Source organism: Equus asinus, chromosome 7 (genome assembly GCF_041296235.1).
Source record: "Equus asinus isolate D_3611 breed Donkey chromosome 7, EquAss-T2T_v2, whole genome shotgun sequence".
Classification (NCBI taxonomy): domain Eukaryota; kingdom Metazoa; phylum Chordata; class Mammalia; order Perissodactyla; family Equidae; genus Equus; species Equus asinus.
The window spans coordinates 76264758-76283075 of NC_091796.1; the positions used below are offsets into that span (position 1 = coordinate 76264758).

The following is an 18318-nucleotide window of genomic DNA, read 5'->3' on the forward strand; positions in this document are numbered from 1 at the left end:
ATGTCAGTTCCCCCTCTATTGCCTTAAATAAAGAACCTGGGATCTTTTTTGGTCTAAGGAGGCCTTCATCTCATTGAAACTAGTGACGAGTATTTTGAGCCACTAATAAAAAAATAGTTTCAACCGAGGTTTTAACAACTGGCTACCTTACTCATTTTGTGAAGAAGTTTAAGACATCTTATATTTTAAAAACTAGAGTTAAAAATAAATATATATTCTCCTGGGCTCAGTATAGAGTAAAATTCAGCCATGCTGAGAGACAGCCACTTTTCTTGATCTGGGGATTTTCTGTTTAATCACTTTCCCAACATGTTAGGCTTAGAAAATTGAACTCTTGGCATACAGATCACATTGCCTGCTGTTAAAACTGTCCAGCAGATTTACTGGCATCAGAGAAGCCAGCAGAGTATTGAAATCCAGAACACATGCATCCACAGACTCTGCCAGATGACAAGACATAGTTCCAGTGTCACAATATTATTCACAGCCCATAAATGTAAAATTGATGATCACCATTAATTTACAGAAACCTACTGCCAGGCAAACTATAAGTCCTTCCCTGAAATTTCTGCAGATATTTGGGAACTTTAGTGTAGTGTTGTACCCATGATTCGTGGGAACAGAAGAGATGGGTTATCTCCATGCAAATTCACTGTGTCTATTAGGATAGCCACATATGTATATATATTTTGTTTTTCCTTGAAAATACTACTTACCAAGTAGGATTCAATATTTGAATTGGTACATTTTTTAAATGCTTGAAAATGTTTTATTTATTTATTTATTCCTTGGCATCTAACCTAGTTTTTCAAGAAATTCATTGTGTTCAAAGGGTTTAGCAGATAGTTTTATTTTTCTCTACATTTGTATATATTCTGAATGTAAAAGCATTTGAGTAGCTAAATTCTGTTGATCAGAAATTCTGTTAGATTGTTCTTTTTGAAATTACGTGACTTATTCTTATCATAGGGCACTGAGGAACTTGAAGTACGAATTCTGGTGCAAGCTCGGCCAGGCCAAGATATCAGGTAAGTTCATAACATATAGAATGTATAGCCAGCTTTTGCTTCTCCATGATCATAAACTCAGGAAAGCATGGCTATTATAAATCCACAGCTCAATCATTAGTCAATTAGCCATTAGCTTTCAGGGCTTTTAACAAGCAGCAAAATGAATTTTTCTGAATTCTACATCCCATGTCTGCCCTGATTACTTTTTCACGAAGATGGTAAAGGCAAAGTAGATAGTCAAAAGCAACATGAGAAGGAGGTAAAGTCATGAGCCTACATAATCCATAGCTAATTCTACTCCTAGATAATCCAGAATTTGGTATTAACACAGATAATTCCAAAACTGGATATTTACACAATTAGCTGACAGCCCCTCCTCTACTCACTACCAATAATGATGGAATAATCTGCTCCTCTTTATATACAAGATGAGACTGCTGTCCTACCATAAGTAATGCATGTACTTTAAATTATTTTTCTTACAATGGAATATGTTTGCTCTGACTCCATTAATACTAATTTGTTAACATTTCCTTGTGACAATGCTACACTTCTCCTCTCCCTGTGACAGCAGGCCGAGTGAATGAACCTGTGTAGCCACAGAACTGGACCAGCTAAGAGGTCCAGATGAAAACTATGTCCACAGCTGGAACCTCAGCAGCATTATTCTCTTCACCACAAAGCTAACAAGCTACGGACCTCTTATCGTTAATGCTCTAGATATTTTCATGTAAATTCTTGCCTTAAATCAAACAAAGTTTGCAACTGGTGTTTTTGACTGTAATGTAGTACAAAGCAATTTGTAAAATAATTTTCAAATATGAAGTAACATATTCCTTTTTAGCAGTAATACATACAAATCTTATTTCTGACTTCTGTTATGTGATTTAAACTTTTTAATTAAAAAAGCATGGAGTTTTTAGAATCTCTTCATTTTATTATTTCGCTTCTACGTCATCTTGTGACTTTTTTCCCCCCTTGAGTGTCGTCCTTCTCTGACACTAAATTTTCCCTCTGAGTTGAGAAAATATTATTCTTAGTCTTATTGTTTATGGTTCTGCTTTGACTTTCAGACCTATCGGCCATGACATTAAAAGAGGAGAATGCGTTTTGGCCAAAGGAACCCACATGGGCCCATCAGAGATTGGTCTTCTGGCCACTGTAGGTGTCACAGAGGTTGAAGTTAATAAGTTCCCAGTGGTTGCAGTCATGTCAACAGGGAATGAGGTAAAAAAAAAGGGGGGTGAGGAAAGAGTTTCAGATAAAAGTATTTCTGACATCTGACATCTGTTCTGTGTTGTAAACAGAACATTGTGGGTTATATGTCTTACCACATTCCTGTAACAGGGAAATAATAAATTGGCCTCAGCATAGTCCAAGTGCAGAAGATGAAAAGAAGGAAGAACTAGAAATTATATATTAAGAAATATTCCCTTCCATTTATTAGAAGGAACTACTACAACTAATGGCCCTTCCACACGCTTGGTACATACAAACAAAGAACGTTGACTGTTAGCTATAGGTATTCAACTGTGCAAACTCAGTACTTAGTGTATCAGGACAATGAATTGTACCCACTCTGCTGCTAAGATGATGGGCCACCTAAGTGTGGGAGGTAATTCAATGAATCAGGACACCATGGCTAATCCTAACTTCTTCTTGCTACAAGTTCTTTGTGATCTTTAATCACCAGGAAGGATTTGAAAATCAGGTTTGTGTGTTTGTTTTTCTAAAGATAGCATCTCTAAGTGGCATGCTATTCAGAATGTGTCAGAATATCATTTCAGCCTTGGTTTAAGAAGGGGAATTTGGTCCGTCTTTTTCTGAGAACTCTTGAAAAACTCCAGTTCCTCGTTTTGCTTAGGTTATACAAAACTTCAATTGGAGGCTCAAAAGTCAAACTGGGAATATTGAAAAGTGAATCTGCTGGAAATTCAAAGCCTAAGAGCAGAATCAGAAACTATTGAGATTTTTTTAAATAATTTTTTAGACCCTTAATATTTAAAAAATTATGAACAGGATTTCGTTTTTTTCTTTTTTAATCTTTAATTTTGTCCTGAAAATAAGCCATTTGTTACCATTATTTTTAATTTCTTAAGGTCTTGGAAATGAACATTTTCAAGGGCCTCTCTTAATTACCGTTATAGTTCTTTTAGAAAGGGCAAAAGAAAAGAATGGAATATTTTGTTTTGCTAATGGATAGATAAATCAATATTCTAGATTTGCTTACTTCCCTGTGTAGGCGCTCTAGTCATTCCCTAAAACTACTGATTGACTCAAAACAAACATTCTTTTCAATTGATCTACATAGTGAAGATTTTAATATCTCTAGGACCAACTGACACTATGTTTAGCATCAGAAAGAAATTTCTGTTAAACTGGTTGACTTCGTGAGCTACTCTTATTTGTGATTTATTTCTATGCTTTGTGCATCTGTGAGAGTTCGTGAAGTTTGGGAAAGCTAAAGAGAATGAGCAAATTCATAAATAACTAGTTATTAGGCAATATTGTTTAAGCTATATTTCTTGTATTATTCCTCATGCTTTTGTAGAACTGGACAAATATTCTCAGTTATCCCCCAGAGTACCTTGGTAGTGTTTTTTTTAAAGCTGTCTTTTACACTCTTTACTAACACTACTTACTAGTGGTGGTGGAAAAGTGATGGGATAAGAACAGAAATGGTACTTACATCATGGAATCTAAGGAAAAATTTGTAGTCCTACTTCCCTGCCCCTGTACACTTGATTATTCTTAGAGAGGTTATGGTAGATTCTATATGACTCCCTTCCCCTACTTTCTCTGGTCTGCTATACTTACCATAGTTTTCCAAGAGAATAATGCTTCTGAATTCTATAATCTCTTAGTCAATGTAAGCTTGACATTCCTCCCCTACTCTTGTCCAAAGTTAGCTGTTGTTATGACTCTCTCTGACCATATAGTTTAAACAAATGTTTATTGGGTACCTCTTTGCCAGATGCTATACTGGAACCTAGGATAAAAGAGATAAATAAAGCATAGTGTTTCTTCTGAGGGCTTGAGATTCCCAGATAGCCAGAAAATAATAGGAAAAAAAATCATTTATTTTCAGAGAGGCCAAAAGAAATTACATTCCTCTATTAATGTGTCAAGTCTATAATTTAGTCAGTCACAGCACAAGCTCTCCTTAAGTATTAGTTCTGATTATCCCTGATATATATGGCTTCGCATATATCCCCTTCTTGAATCCATCATGGTATATTGGTAAACAGAACAGTGGCCTTGGGCAATCCAAAGAATGCCATACAAGATGTCTATATAGACGATATTTAAAACCTGTGCAATATTTTGTGACTACATGAGCTTCTTCAGGATGAGGGAATTATTTCAAAATTGGGGAGGTACAATTATGAACTATGACACAGAATAGCCAGTGGAGACGTTTATTGATTTCCACAAACTATGCATGTTATGATTTAGCTAATACCATCCAGTAATTACATAATTGTGGGCATGTGTTTCCAACCTCATGCATTTGTTCGATAAATATTTATTGAGCATCTACTACATAGTGGAATGCCCACCAGGGGTTCTCTTAACTAAACATCAGACTTACAAAATGTGAATACACTATACCTGAAACAGTTTGCTTAGAAAGGCATTGAACAGAATTCATCCAGCAGGGCAACATCAGGCTTTCTTCTTCTGTGGGACTAGTCCTCTAAGCAGTCTACACAGCCGTCCAATAGCTACCGGTTCTCTTTGTTCTTCAGGTGATACTCAGGTGCAAGGAAACAAGAATTATATTAGGAGAGTATAGGAGCCACCAACTTAGAAGGTCCATGTGCTACATAGGAATCAATATTTCTCAAAACAGTCTTAGGCAGCTTCCAGGGTCCCCACAACAAAAATGCCCAGTTACAAGTGTCACCACATTTAGGAAGCCCAAAAGTGTGGCTTCCTGCTAGGTGTTTATCATTCATTTATAGTTCCTTCTAGTCCATCCATATACAGGTTCCCAATCAGAGATCATTTTTACCATAAGAAATGTTGCCTAGCAACAAGGTGACATTTCGTCTTTATCACATTTCCAGAGGAACAGAGCTAGAAAGTTAACCCAAGGCCAGATTTGTCCTTAGAGATAGAGAAAGGGTTTTGTTAATCCATTACCCTCACATAAGAGGATGCATTATCTGTAGAAAATTAGAAAACAATAATAAAACTGACCGTAAGACATTCTTCTTTTTATTATTACTGTGCACTGGCAATTCTAAACAATGTTAGTGTTAAAATACTCCTCTCCACAGGGTCAGGCCCCTCCCACCATTCCTCCTCTCTTAGTGTGCTACCATACTGATATCAGGCACTGTTCTGGCTACTGGAGATATAGCAGAAAGACAGACAAATTCCCTGTTCTTACAGAATTTATATTCTAATGGTGGGGATAGTCAGTAAACAAACAAATAGTGGTTAGTGGTATGGAGAAGAAAAAGAACGGTAAGATGATACAGAGTGGCAGTAGAAGAGGTATATGCCAGATATTATCTGTTGAAACTTATCCCACATCAGCCCTTTTATACTCTCCCCTGTACAGTAAGGCCGGAAGCCTGAAAACGTGATTTCCCAGGCTCTCTTTTCAGCTGTGGTCCCGTTGGTTTAGTTTTTGCCCTTGGGATGCATTAACATGATAATAGAAAGTGGAAAGAAGGTAGCAGAAGTACAAGCTTCCTCAACACTCGGTAACATCACTGTCCACCAATAGCTTTGGCATCAACAGTGACTTCCTGCAGTTACTGATCTTTGGTAACACACTTTTCTCTTTTTGTTTCTCCAGCTCTTCCAACACACATTTGTAACCAATTCCCTGTATTAAATCCTGCCTTCTCTCACCCGACCCAATCCCTGTTGAAATACCTAGAAGATTTTGGTTTTCCTGTCCAGAGCTGACTGATAGAGTCTTGTTTTTCATATAGGGTAATCAGGCCTCACTGATGAGGTCAAATTACAGTGGAAATCTGAAGACATTGAGGTTGTATGCCATGTAAAGGGAATTGTGTTCCAAGCAAAGGGAACAACAAACAAAAGCCCTGAGATGGGGTGCATGCTTGTCATGTTTGAGGAATAGCAAGGAGGTCATTCTGGCTGAAGTAGAGAGAGAGGAGCAAAGTAAAAGGAGATGAGGTGGGAGAGGTAACAAAAGCAAGATCATTTTATTCTAAGTGGCCAGTTTTGAGGAAGGGAAATACAATGTGGAACAGAACATGTGTTAAATTTTTAAATGTTTACTCTGGCTTCTATATGCCATGGCATATTGGAGGGAAAAGGGAAAAAGCAGAGAGGCTAGTTAGGAGGATATGCAATACTCTAGTGAGAGATTTGGACCGGAGTCGCAGCGGTGGAGATGATGAGAAGTAAACAGACGCAGGATATATTTTGAAGATAAAGCCAGCAGGATTTGCTAGTGAATTCATGGTAGAATATAAGAGAAAGTGAAGGGTCAAGATGAATTTCAAGGTTTTGGCCTGAGCAATTCTAAGGATAGTTATCATTTACCTAGATGAGAAACATTAGGCAGTAGAAATCAGGGATTCCATTTTGGACGTGTTAAGTTTGACATACTTATTAGAAATTCTAGTGGAAATATTGAGTAGGTAATTGAATGTATTAGCCTGGAGCTTAGGAGAAAGATTAGAATCAAAGGCATACATTTGGATGTTATCAGCATATAGATAATATTTAAAATCATGAGACTAGAGAAAGTCACCTGGAAATGAGTATAAATAGAAGTTAGGAGATGCAATTTTACACTTAGGAGGCAGCTGTATCTTGCTCTCCTTTCCCCAACCTTTATATTTCCCAGTTTTATTTTCTGTTTTGACTCTTGGTGACATATCTTTATTCATAAAATACATTCTGATTCCCTTGAAACTTTAGATGGTGACCTTCAGGTCTTTAGACTGGACATCAGTCAACCAGCTGCCATTATCTTCAGAAGTCAAGATTGTATATTTGTTATCTAGTTACCCAAAATATTAGCAGTAATTATTTCTTCAGTAGATGCTAGGTCTTTTAGTTTTGAGGGTGCTATTTCAGTCACCTTCAGCCATATTCCATAACTCATATTCATTCACTCATATTTTCCCTCTCGTATACACATACACACACAGAGAATGAAGTATATGTATCTCCACTATGCCTTTGCTTATTCTATTCCATCTTTTGAAATTTTCTTGGCCATTGTCAGTAACAGAGGCCTGTAAAAACAAGTTTGAACTTTAGAAATATAAAGTCTGTCTAAAATCTCCATATAATATTCTTTGGGGCCTTCCACAAGCAGCTGCTGTTATAAAACTAGTGTCTTTAAAGTCTTTGTCCCTGTTAATATGAGAAGGAGTAGGAAGTTGAGTGCCTACTATGACCTATGACCAGTACTGCTATATGTTTTATGATTAAAGCAACACCATGAGGTTAGTATAATTATCCTTCATTTTATGTGAGAGAAAATTGAAACTCAAAAACAAAGCAACTTGCCCAGCATCATGTATTTTGCATAAGTAGTGAAGCCTGGTTTTACGCCTAAGTCTTTTGGCCATTATGACTTTTTTCCACTCTGCCACTGTGCTTCTGACTAAAGCTTCCTTAAGTTTCATTTCTCCAGCTTTTCAATGGCAATCTCTTCCTTAAATTTCATTTCTCCAGCTTTTCAGTGGCAATCTCTGAAATCTGTCAGGTTAGATAGTCCATGTCTTCTAGCTATACTAAACTTCTTGTCCAGATTAAAGACCATGGCTCACCACTTTAAAGTTGCCCTCACTAACACTTCAGATAGGTTCACTCGTTTAATCTCTTCCTTTGCTTGCTATGCTAATATCCAGATGGAATGACTCCATCCTCCACTCTCTCCATTTTTGCTCCCAACCAGAAAAACATAACTGAAAAACCTCGTGGAACTGTGATTACCTGGCCCACTACATATTTCTGCCATTTAATGTCAACCTGGCACTTAGAGTTGCTCAATAATTCTGATATAACTGTCTTGTTGATTTCCTAGCACATTCCTTCAGTGGGTAGATCATTCATACATTCTATACATTCTTTAAACCTCAGTAACAGCCCTACTCTGTCACTCTTGGCACATGACCTCACCACCTTTATAGAAAAAATGAAGCTAAGAACATATTTGCCAAACTGAACTGGATGGGGACTCCCTCATCTTCCTTTCTCTTTACCTCAAAATTTTCTCCATTCTTGTAGCTATCTTCCTTTCTTCCAATCTAAAAGGAAAAAGTAATTCTCCTTTATAAGAACAATTCTTCTACTTCTACCTTTAAACCCATTCTTTCTCACCTTCTTTAAAACTTTGGCTTCTAAATGATTTCTTATGTCTTCTGTCTTTCATTGTTTTCTCTCTAGTGGTTTGTCTCCCTTCTACATCCAAATATTTAACACCTTGTTGCTCCTTGAGCTACTGCACTGTTCCCCTCCTATTCACTACTAAATTTGTTGAAAGAGAGGTCTGCACCCACTGCCCTTCCTTCCTCACTGTCCACTTTCTCATAAAATTCCCAAATCTGATTAGTGCCCCGTTACTACAGAAACTGCTTTCCTGTACACTAATAACCTCCTAATCTCCAAGTCCTGCTCTGATACTCATTCTCCTTAACTTATCTATACCATTTGACATCAGTGACACTCCTCGCCCAACGCTTTGAAACTGTCTCTTTCCTTGTGTTCTGTGACTCTGTTCTCTCTTGATGCTGTGGCTACTACTTGTTTATTCCCTTTCATTGTTCATTATCTTTCTCCCATTCCCTAAATGGAGTATTCCCCCAAGATTCTGTTCTCTGCTGTCCTCCTCCATTCCCTCTAAATTCTCCCTTAGAGTTTTTCTCTCATGTCAAATATATGCAGGTAATTTCCCATATCTATAGCCCCAATCCTGACCTCTTTTGTAAGTTCAGGGCTTCATTTTCAACTTCCTTGGGATATTTCCACCTGATGTTCCACCATTACCTAATCTCACTCACCATCTTTCCCTTCCTACCATGAAGAATGGAATACTTCCTTCCTGACTTGCCTCTTTTTATAGAGGCATCACTATTCCCTGAAACTGTTTTTGCCAGTCGTCAGTGACATTTAAAAATTTTTTTTTCATTTTTATAGTAAAATACACATAACATAAAATTTACCATCTTAACCATTTTTAAGTGTACAGTTCATTAGTATCAAGTACATTCACATTGCTGTACAACCAATCTCCAGAACTGTTTTCATCTTGCAAAACTGAAATTCTTTACTTATTAAATAACAGCTCCCCATTTCCCCCTCACCCAGCCCCTGGCAACCACCATTCTACTTTCTGTTTCTGTGAATTTGATTACTCTAGCTACCTCATTTAAGTGGAATCATACAGAATTTGCCCTTTTGTGTCTGGCTTATTTCACTTAGCAAAATGTCCTCAAGTTTCATCCATGTTGTAGTATGTGTCAGAATTTCCTTCCTTTTTAAGGCTGAATAATGTTCCACTCTATGTATATAGCACAGTTTGTTTATCCATCCAGCCATCAGTGGGCACTTGGGTTGCTTCCACCTTTTGGCTATCATGAATAATGCTACTATGAATATGGGTGTACAAATATCTCTTCAAGACCCCACATGAAATTCTTTTGGGTATACACTATTTTTAACATAAAGAGATTAGATTGTAGTAACAGTTTACTTACAGGAAAACTAGAAAATACAAATAAGCATTCATTCATTTACCTAGTATATATTGAGTTCCTGCTATGTGCCAAGTACTATTTTAGTTGTCAGGACTACAGTAGTAAATACAAAAAGACAGCAATCCCTATCTTTACGAAGCTAACATTCTAGAAGAATGCAAAAAGAGAAGGAAACCACTGCTAACATTTTGATATATACTCTTCCAGACTTATTTATGTGCCTATATAAATATATATTTATTTACAAAAATGAGACAGTTCTATAAATACTGTTTTATTATCTGCCTTCTTTTCGCTTAACTAGCATATCACAAATATCTTTCAATGGCAGTAATGTAGTTCTATAATCTGTCTTTGATGGCTGTGTGACAGTTGTATTATGGATGTCTCATAATTAATTTAATCAATTCCCTGTTATTAGATATTTAATTTGTTTACCATTTTTCACCATTAAAGTAGACAATCCTGTGATGAGAACTCATGTTTATTTGTAACCACTAAAAAAAAACCTACAAGAGATACACTCCGAAACACTATAGGTGAGTCAAAATGGAATTCTAAAAGATGTTCCGATAATCCACAGGAAGGCACAAAAAAAAAAGAGAGAGAATGAACCAAAAACAAAAAATAAAATGGCAAGTGTAAGCCCTAACATACAATAATTACATTAAATATAAATGGTCTACTTTATTTGTAATAGCCAAAAACTCGAAACAGCAATAAAAAGCCATAAACTATTGCTGCGTGCAACAACCTAGATAGATCTCAATGGGATTATGCTAAGTGGGAAAAAAGAAATCTCAAAAGGTCACATATTGTATGATTCCATTTTTCTGTAACATTCTTGAAATGACAAAATTATAAAGACAGAAAACATATTAGTGATTGCCATGGGTTCGGGATGGAGGGAATGGAAAGTGTGACTGTAAAGGGTTGGCATGAGGAGTATCTTTGTGGTGATGAAATAGTTCTGTGTCTTGATTGAGGCATGGTAAAATGGCAAAGAATTATACATATACATTATACCAATGTCAGTTTCCTGGTTTTAATATTATACAATAGTTATATAAAATGTTACTACATAGCAAACTGGGTGAAGAGTACAGGGGACCTCTCTATACTATTTTTACAACTTTCTGTGAATATATAATTATTTTAAAATTTTAAAAAGTTTTAAAGGAATATGCACATATAAAAATTAGATAACAAACTGATAGTTTATTAATATTAGATATATACAAAGTTCTAGAAGAATACAGGTATATGGGATAAAAGTTTTAATGGTAGCTTTCTTAAGGGAGGTGAGTCTTGAGCCTTTGGTACAGTATTTAAACAATGAAAGTAAATGACCATGGACTGGCAGACTGGGAGACAGTTCTAAGTAAAGTTAAAGAGGAGAAAGTCATGAAAGTGGTGTTGAGAAATAATTTCAGTAGATGTGTGTCACTGAGGAACAGAAGTATCAAAACCCTGATACAAAGACCACTAGAGAAACATGAGACATGTTGATTATTTCTTTTTTTTTTTTTTTTTGAGTGGGTATTAAATTTTCAGAAAGGAAGGGCACCACCTTGACAGACTCTCAGTAGTGTCTGAAAAGGGGCAAGTTACGGAAGGCTATATATAGGATATTGAATGTGCTAGAGTTAGTCACTAGCCAATCTTAGGTAAGGGAGACCCGGGTAGGACTCAATCAGAGTGTGTAATCTAAGCAAGTTGCTGGAACAGTCAGTGGTCTTATCTTTGGAACATATGAGTCTATATAGAGTTACTATTAAATCAATTTGTGAGTGGTCTTATCTTAGAACATGTGGTTCTGAATGAGCTGGTGTTAAAACAATTTAGGCTAAGATAGTTTGTGTTCTCTGCCATAGTTTGTCACAACTTATGTTTTGAACGTCATAGTACACTTGAGAAAGTTCTGATTTCAGTGTCATTTCTTGGTCCCCCCACTTCTGGCTACTTTCAGCCTAGATTAGGTCATTATCTTCTGGAGATGTGGTCAATTCAGATTTGTACCATTTTGTTGTTGTTGTTGTTGTTTTGCTGAGGAAGATTTGCCCTGAGCTAACATCTGTGCCAGTCCTCCTCCACTTTATATGTGGGTCACAGCCACAGCATGGCTGATGAGTGGTGTAGGTCCACACCCAGGATCCAGACCCGCGAACTCAGACCGCCAAAGCAGAGCACACTGAACTTAACCACTACACCATAGGGCCAGCCCCATGTACCACTTTTTTGATGGGCCATGATCCTGGGTGCAGACCTACACAGAGCTTGTTGCGCCATCCTGTGGCAGGCATCCCATATATAAAATAGAAGAAAATGGGCACAGATGTTCACTCAGGGCCAATCTTCCTCAGCAAAAAGAGGAGGATTGGCAGCGATGTTAGTTCAGAGCTAATTTCCTCAAAAAGAAAAAAAATCTTAGAACTAACTGTCTGGAAATTAAAATTTAATTTCATATTAAATTTTATGATCTAACAGAAGCATTATAAGAAATCATCTTGTAGGGAAAGAAAACCATATTTTTCCTCTATTCTTCTAATTTCTCAGGTTATAAATTTTGTTACCCTGTAACAGAAGATTAACAAGAGAAAATTGTACACGTTTATTTAATATGAGTTTTACGTGAGACGAGAGCCTTTGTAGGCCTGGAAAAATTTTCCCTTCTTCCCTTCTAGATTCTTTGGCTGGTCTAATAATTAAATTGATATAAGACAGATTAACAGGAGAAAAAAAGATAAAATTACGTAGTACAAGAGCCCCATAAAGATATGAAGACTCAAAAGGCAGCCAGATAATTGAGGCTTATGTAACGTCCTGAGCTAAGGAAAGGGGTAGGCTTCTTGGGCTACAAAGGGGAGGAAAGCCATTCACAGGAAGGCGGAGGAAATGTTTAGAAAACAAAGGTTGCCCTGTTATGCAGTTAAGTTTCTTAGATAAGAAGGTGTTTCTGGTAATAACTGACTTCCTGGTACAGACTCCCTTTCCAATTAGGCAGTTGGGGGGGAGGTAAAGAGCTTTTCCTAAATATGCTGGGTTTTTATTGTCTATCTCAAAATAATCCTCAGGCCAAAGTGGCATATTTTGGGTTGGCAAAACCTGCTCCTGTTCACTTTCATAGGAAAATGGAGACCTGAAGAAACTATTAAACCTGAGCATTTTTGTATTAGGTTTGATGAAGAGTGGAAAGTTGTGTAAAGACGTAATAGGACAAAGGGTATGAGGTGAGGGTAGTAAACCGGGAGAAATTTAGCAAGGCTGTTCATTCAGCTTCCCTTCCGTGTCCCTTCATCTTCAGAGATGAGGATGCTCCTTTGCTCCGGGCATATGGAAGGCCCCTCTCACATGAGGGTTTAATGACCTGCTTCAGGAGAAGGTCAGAAAGTCCTTCCTACACAGGCCATTTCTCAAATTCCTCCAGTTTAAAATATTCAATATAGGAAGTGCCATATTTTGGGATAGCATGTCTTGAACCTCATCAGTCTCTTTTCACAGAGACATTTCATATCATCATTCCCAGATTCAGATGAATACAAATTTTGCTATTTTCTAGCAAAACCAGGAAAGGAAAGTTAGAAGATTAAAATTAGGACTTTTTGTTTATGAGAAAATAAGCCCAAGATTTGCATAATTAGAATATTATTCCAGTATAATTTTCTTACATGGTAGTGAAGTCAGGAAGAAAACACAGGACAGTTTTTAAGCCAAAACTATTAAATCAGTCTAATTTGTCCAGAGTCATTATAATAGAAATAGCTTATGAACTCTTCTAATACAATCTGTAAACCTCTGTATTTATAAACTACATTCTTAAAGACTCTTTAAATTATGTTCAAAGTTCTTGAGTGTTATTTTTTCCTTCTCATCTTATAACCTAGTAACCAAGGCAGTTAGCTTAACTCTAAATTAAAACTTTTTTCCAAAGTCCAATGAAAAGCCATGTAGAATAGGAACACGATCCATTAGAGTTTATAATCTTACTTTTTCCCCCTTTTTGTGTTAGATCTGTTTATCTGGGATATCTGGATATTTCTAATGTGTGCCCATAATAACCAGAATTGGTTTTTGATCTCTTAATAAATTAAGTTTTCCGGAAGAGGGAGAAAGAAATGTAAGGATATAAAAGGAGCTGTTTGCAGTGGGTATGGAAAGAGTTACTGACCACTATAAAAGTCCAATCATCTTCCCTTTGCAAAGAGGGGAAATGTCTTAGATGCAGACAAACCCATTTCAATACATAAAAAGAGAGAGAAAATGAGTCATGACAACCAATCTTAGGCCCTTTAACAATTCCATCAAGACCATAGGATTAAATCTCTGAAGAACAGAAACAAAGAGGGAGGCTTCTTAATAAACTAAGTGATTTCTCTTTTAGATAAATAAAACAGAAAACCACCTCATGATGGTTCAACAAAAGAACTGAATTTTTTTTACATTTGTATTTAAATTTCATTTTGAAGCTCTGCATAACAATAAAATGCTAATCATTGAATATTCAGAATTGTATTCCCCTTTTGCTCTAAAAGTGTTTTCAAATGAGTAATTGTGGTCATGTCAGAAGCACTCCAAATGACTACTCCAATTCATAGGGTTCTTGATGAAATTATGCTTTTTAGAAAGATAAATGCAAGAAAGATAAAACAGAAGCTGGAGTTATGCCAGGAGTTAGCACAAGTTTATTATTAGATGAATCCATGAATTAATTAGCTAAAGGTGAATCAAAAAGGGAAGATATCACTTAGACATTATGTCTAAAGTCCTTAACACTAAGTGTGAACCCGTGACAGCTGACACTTAAAATCAGCAGGCCAGATCTGTTCCAAAGCCAATTTCTCAAACGTAAACTAAGAAACATTCTTAGAGAGACACAACAATGTAGCCAGCTGACAAGATGGTTAGTATCAAATCTGTGCTTTAGCACACCTTCACCCAGGAAAACAGAAATTAGTATAAATTCGGTCAGATAACCAAAAAATCCTGGGAACCTTATTCTTAGAGCAGACAAAGTAAATATCAGCTAGCTTTGGGAGCTCAACAAAAGAGGATCAGAGCTTAACATAAAGTGCTGGACTTATGATCATAGACAAAGAATCCTCCAAGCAAAGAGGCTTAAGAGACCTGAGTAAAGTGCGGTGTAACCAGTGTGAGAATACCGATGGCAAGGGGTCTTACCTAAGACTTGGTAGGACCTCCAGGAGTATCAAAGGTCTAATACAAAGACCACCAGGGGAACCTGTAGATCATACAAAGCTGGATATATTAATGTTTCTGAGCAAGGGAGAGCTTCACCTGGACAGAGTCTCGTTAGTGTCTCAAAACAGGGAAATTACAGAAGGATACTTACAGGATTTTGAGGACTGGGTTAGGTCATGGGGTGGTTTTAAGGTAGAAGTTAGTAAGTAAGGTCTAGGCAGAGGCTGGTCAGATTTTGTAAAATAGGTGAGTTGCTGAAACAGTAAGTCCTAACTTTGGAGCACAAATTGCCATAGACTCAGTTTGTTCCTGCTCTTATCTTGGAGCCTACAGGTCTGAATTAGCTTGTGTTAAGACAATTTGATATGATTTTTAAGATAGTTTGAGTTACTTGTCATGGTTTGGTACAGTTTATCTGTTATGTAAATAACTGTACAGTTTTGCAAGTTGATGTTTCTGTTTTATTTCTCAGAAGGAAAGAGTTTGTAAGCAAGAGACAATTATAAGGCTTTTGCAGAAATTCAGACATATTCAATGCCTGAAATTGAGGGAGAGGGTGATAAGAGAGTAAATGAAAATGTAAACTCAAGGAGGAGATGGAATAAGATGTTGTTAACGATTGAGACCTTCGGAAAGATGGTGGACTACAAAGGAAAAAAAAAGAATCAGAGGTTAAATCTTTGAAAGCTGGGAAGATAGTGGCACCATTGACAATAACGGAAACAGGAAATTGAAATTTAATATGTGATAGGAAAGTAACAAGGTATGGAAATAATGGGTTATGTTTTGTTTTACTTTGTTTTTTTTTTTAATTTGCATTTTAACTGTAATAAGTTTCAGGCGTCATTCCAGAGATGACCAGAAATATACCAAAAAATGATTCAGTTTTAAAGGGGAATATTGTGAATTTATCCTATTGTGTTCAGCCTTATAATCTTCTATTCAATTCTGTATGTTTTCTTTGAGCATACTTAAAATGCACTGTAAATCCCACACCCTCATTTAACTATTACTTCACTATGTCAATTACAGACAAATAACTCATTCTCCAATGATCTCTAATTCTGTTATTTCTAGAACTGCAGCAAAATAACAGGAAGGAACATGAATGGAAAAGAAAACATCCTAATAATGGGGGAATCTTACTTAGTTGGTGGTCAGTGTTCTTTTGTAAAAACAAAAGTATATAACCACATAGTTTTCTTTCTGAAGCAAATTGTCTGATTAATGGAGTTAAAGAGCTGCAAGGTTTGGCCTTTATAAAATGTATAACTTCAATAACCGTGTGTTAATTAAGATTAGAAAATTAATCTATATTAGCACCGCAATAGCAATTTTGCAAGCTCTCCCAGTGACTAAGGATGAAAGTGGGTTGCAATGTCACATGGCATCTGATTAAGTTAAATTAATGCACTATTTGACGGGAAGACTCCCAGGTGACACTGAATAAGACAATCAGAGTTTTTCTCCAGCTGTTGTAAGGGAACAGTTGATTGCAAAGCTACTCCTTTTCCAACATAAAGCCAAGCGTTTAGCCATATGATCTCACTAATGAGTCAGAAGGAAGATTGACGGGGTTAGAGGTTACTGTTTGGTAGAACTGAGATATGAAGCCCTAGGTATTAGCCATATTGGTAGTCTAAGCATCTGAAATGTGCAGGCTTGCCTTCAGCCTCCTAAAATAATGTCCTGGATTTTCTCACTTCAAAGATGTATTTTTTTTTTCATTTCATAATATTTCTGAAATCAAAATACATCTTAGGGGCCGGCCTGGTGGCACAGCAGTTAAGTACACACGTTCCACTTCGCCACTTCAGATCCCTGATGCAGACATGGCACCGCTTGGCACACCATACTGTGGTAGATGTCCCACATTTTAAAAAGTGGAGGGAGATGGGCATGGATGTTAGCTCAGGGCCAGTCTTCCTCAGCAAAAAGAGGAGGATTGCCAGCAGTTAGCTCAGGGCTAATCTTCCTCAAAAAAAAAAAATCTTAAAATTGATTTGTAAATTAAAGTTGTATGTTGTGTATGTTGTGTGTGTTAAGGACCCCCTACTCCTAAGTATTTTATAGCTTAATAAATCTAAATCTGTGTTCACATTATAAACTAATTCCATCTATACTAGCCTCTAGGAGTAACAACATGAGAACAACGAGGGGGAAAATAGGTACCCTTTCAGTATCATATATTATAAAAAAAAGAAAGACAATCACATTTATTGTATGTTTATCTATATTAACCAAGTTCTCATTATCTCAACCCTAAAACTACCTTTCAAGGTAATTATTATTACTGTATGTTATGAACGAGAAAATTAAGGTATAACGTGTTTGGGCAACTTGAATTTGAAACTTGTCTGAATCCCAAGCTCTTGCTATTATGCCACACTGTCTCACTGGAACATCCTAACATGAAATAAGCTTCTTATATTTTCTTCATAGACATATAATAGTAGATACTAAATCTCTACAGGGTAATTCAATTCAGAGTCATGGAATTGTGGGTATGTGTGGTTAAGTGTTACTTGTTTTAGTTCGCTAGTAGAAACAACTATCTCCCTCTCCTTCAGAGAAGTTTAACTTCTTTGATCCCACTTCAGAAAAGAGATCAAAAATCTTGAAGGAAAAGATAAATGATGGTTCTCTTCAGATTTGAGAATATCATGTCACCCAATCTCTACCTCAGATGTTCTCAGTGAAAGATAAATTGGGAAATAATATTGGGAGGAAAAAAGAAAGTTGTTTCATTTAGTTTACCCCAGTAAGCAACCACTGGGAAGGCCAGTATCTCCAGAGCACCACTGTCAAATTGTAGCCAAAGCTGGTGTGATATTTGGCCTGCTTTTGGTCACCTTTTAAATTTCTACATGTCTTTTAATTCTGGAGGATTGTTTTCTCATCCTTCGCTACTATCAATAGTTATACGAAGATCCTTTGAGCTATATCTTCTACATGCCAGGTACTGTTGTAGGTGCTAGATATGCTAAACTCTGTTCACTAGGTCTTTTTTTTTTTTCCATTAACAATAGGCAACATTATACTAAGAGAATAATTTGTGGTGGTTTTTCTGGCTTTGTAGCTGCTAAATCCTGAAGATGACCTCTTACCAGGAAAGATTCGAGACAGCAATCGTTCAACCCTCTTAGCAACAATTCAGGAACATGGTTACCCCACAATCAACTTGGGAATTGTGGGAGACAAGTAAGTACTGGATTTTATTTTGAAGTTGTTATTATACAAATATGAATTTTGGGAATAATAACTAGGTAGGATTGTTGCTAAAGAGACAGAAATTTAACACCGTAATTTTCACATATCTCATTCTTCAGAAGCCAAAGAATTATGGAGATGTCTATGTCTTTTAGGGGTAGACATTTTCCTGGAATGCCTACTACAATAGGAGAAATACT

The 18318-nt window shown here is 36.5% G+C and overlaps 1 protein-coding gene across 28 annotated transcripts in view; it reads left to right on the top strand.

Moving 5' to 3' along the window:
- GPHN (gephyrin) overlaps window positions 1-18318 on the top strand; it is a 578713-nt gene that overhangs the window by 499397 nt on the left and 60998 nt on the right. For all 28 annotated transcript variants that reach the window (XM_014860909.3, XM_014860913.3, XM_070513810.1 and 25 more), the window contains 3 exons: window positions 970-1028; window positions 2084-2237; window positions 17988-18109. In XM_014860909.3, the coding sequence (XP_014716395.1) occupies window positions 970-1028; window positions 2084-2237; window positions 17988-18109 (335 nt within the window). The remainder of the gene's footprint in view (window positions 1-969; window positions 1029-2083; window positions 2238-17987; window positions 18110-18318) is intronic.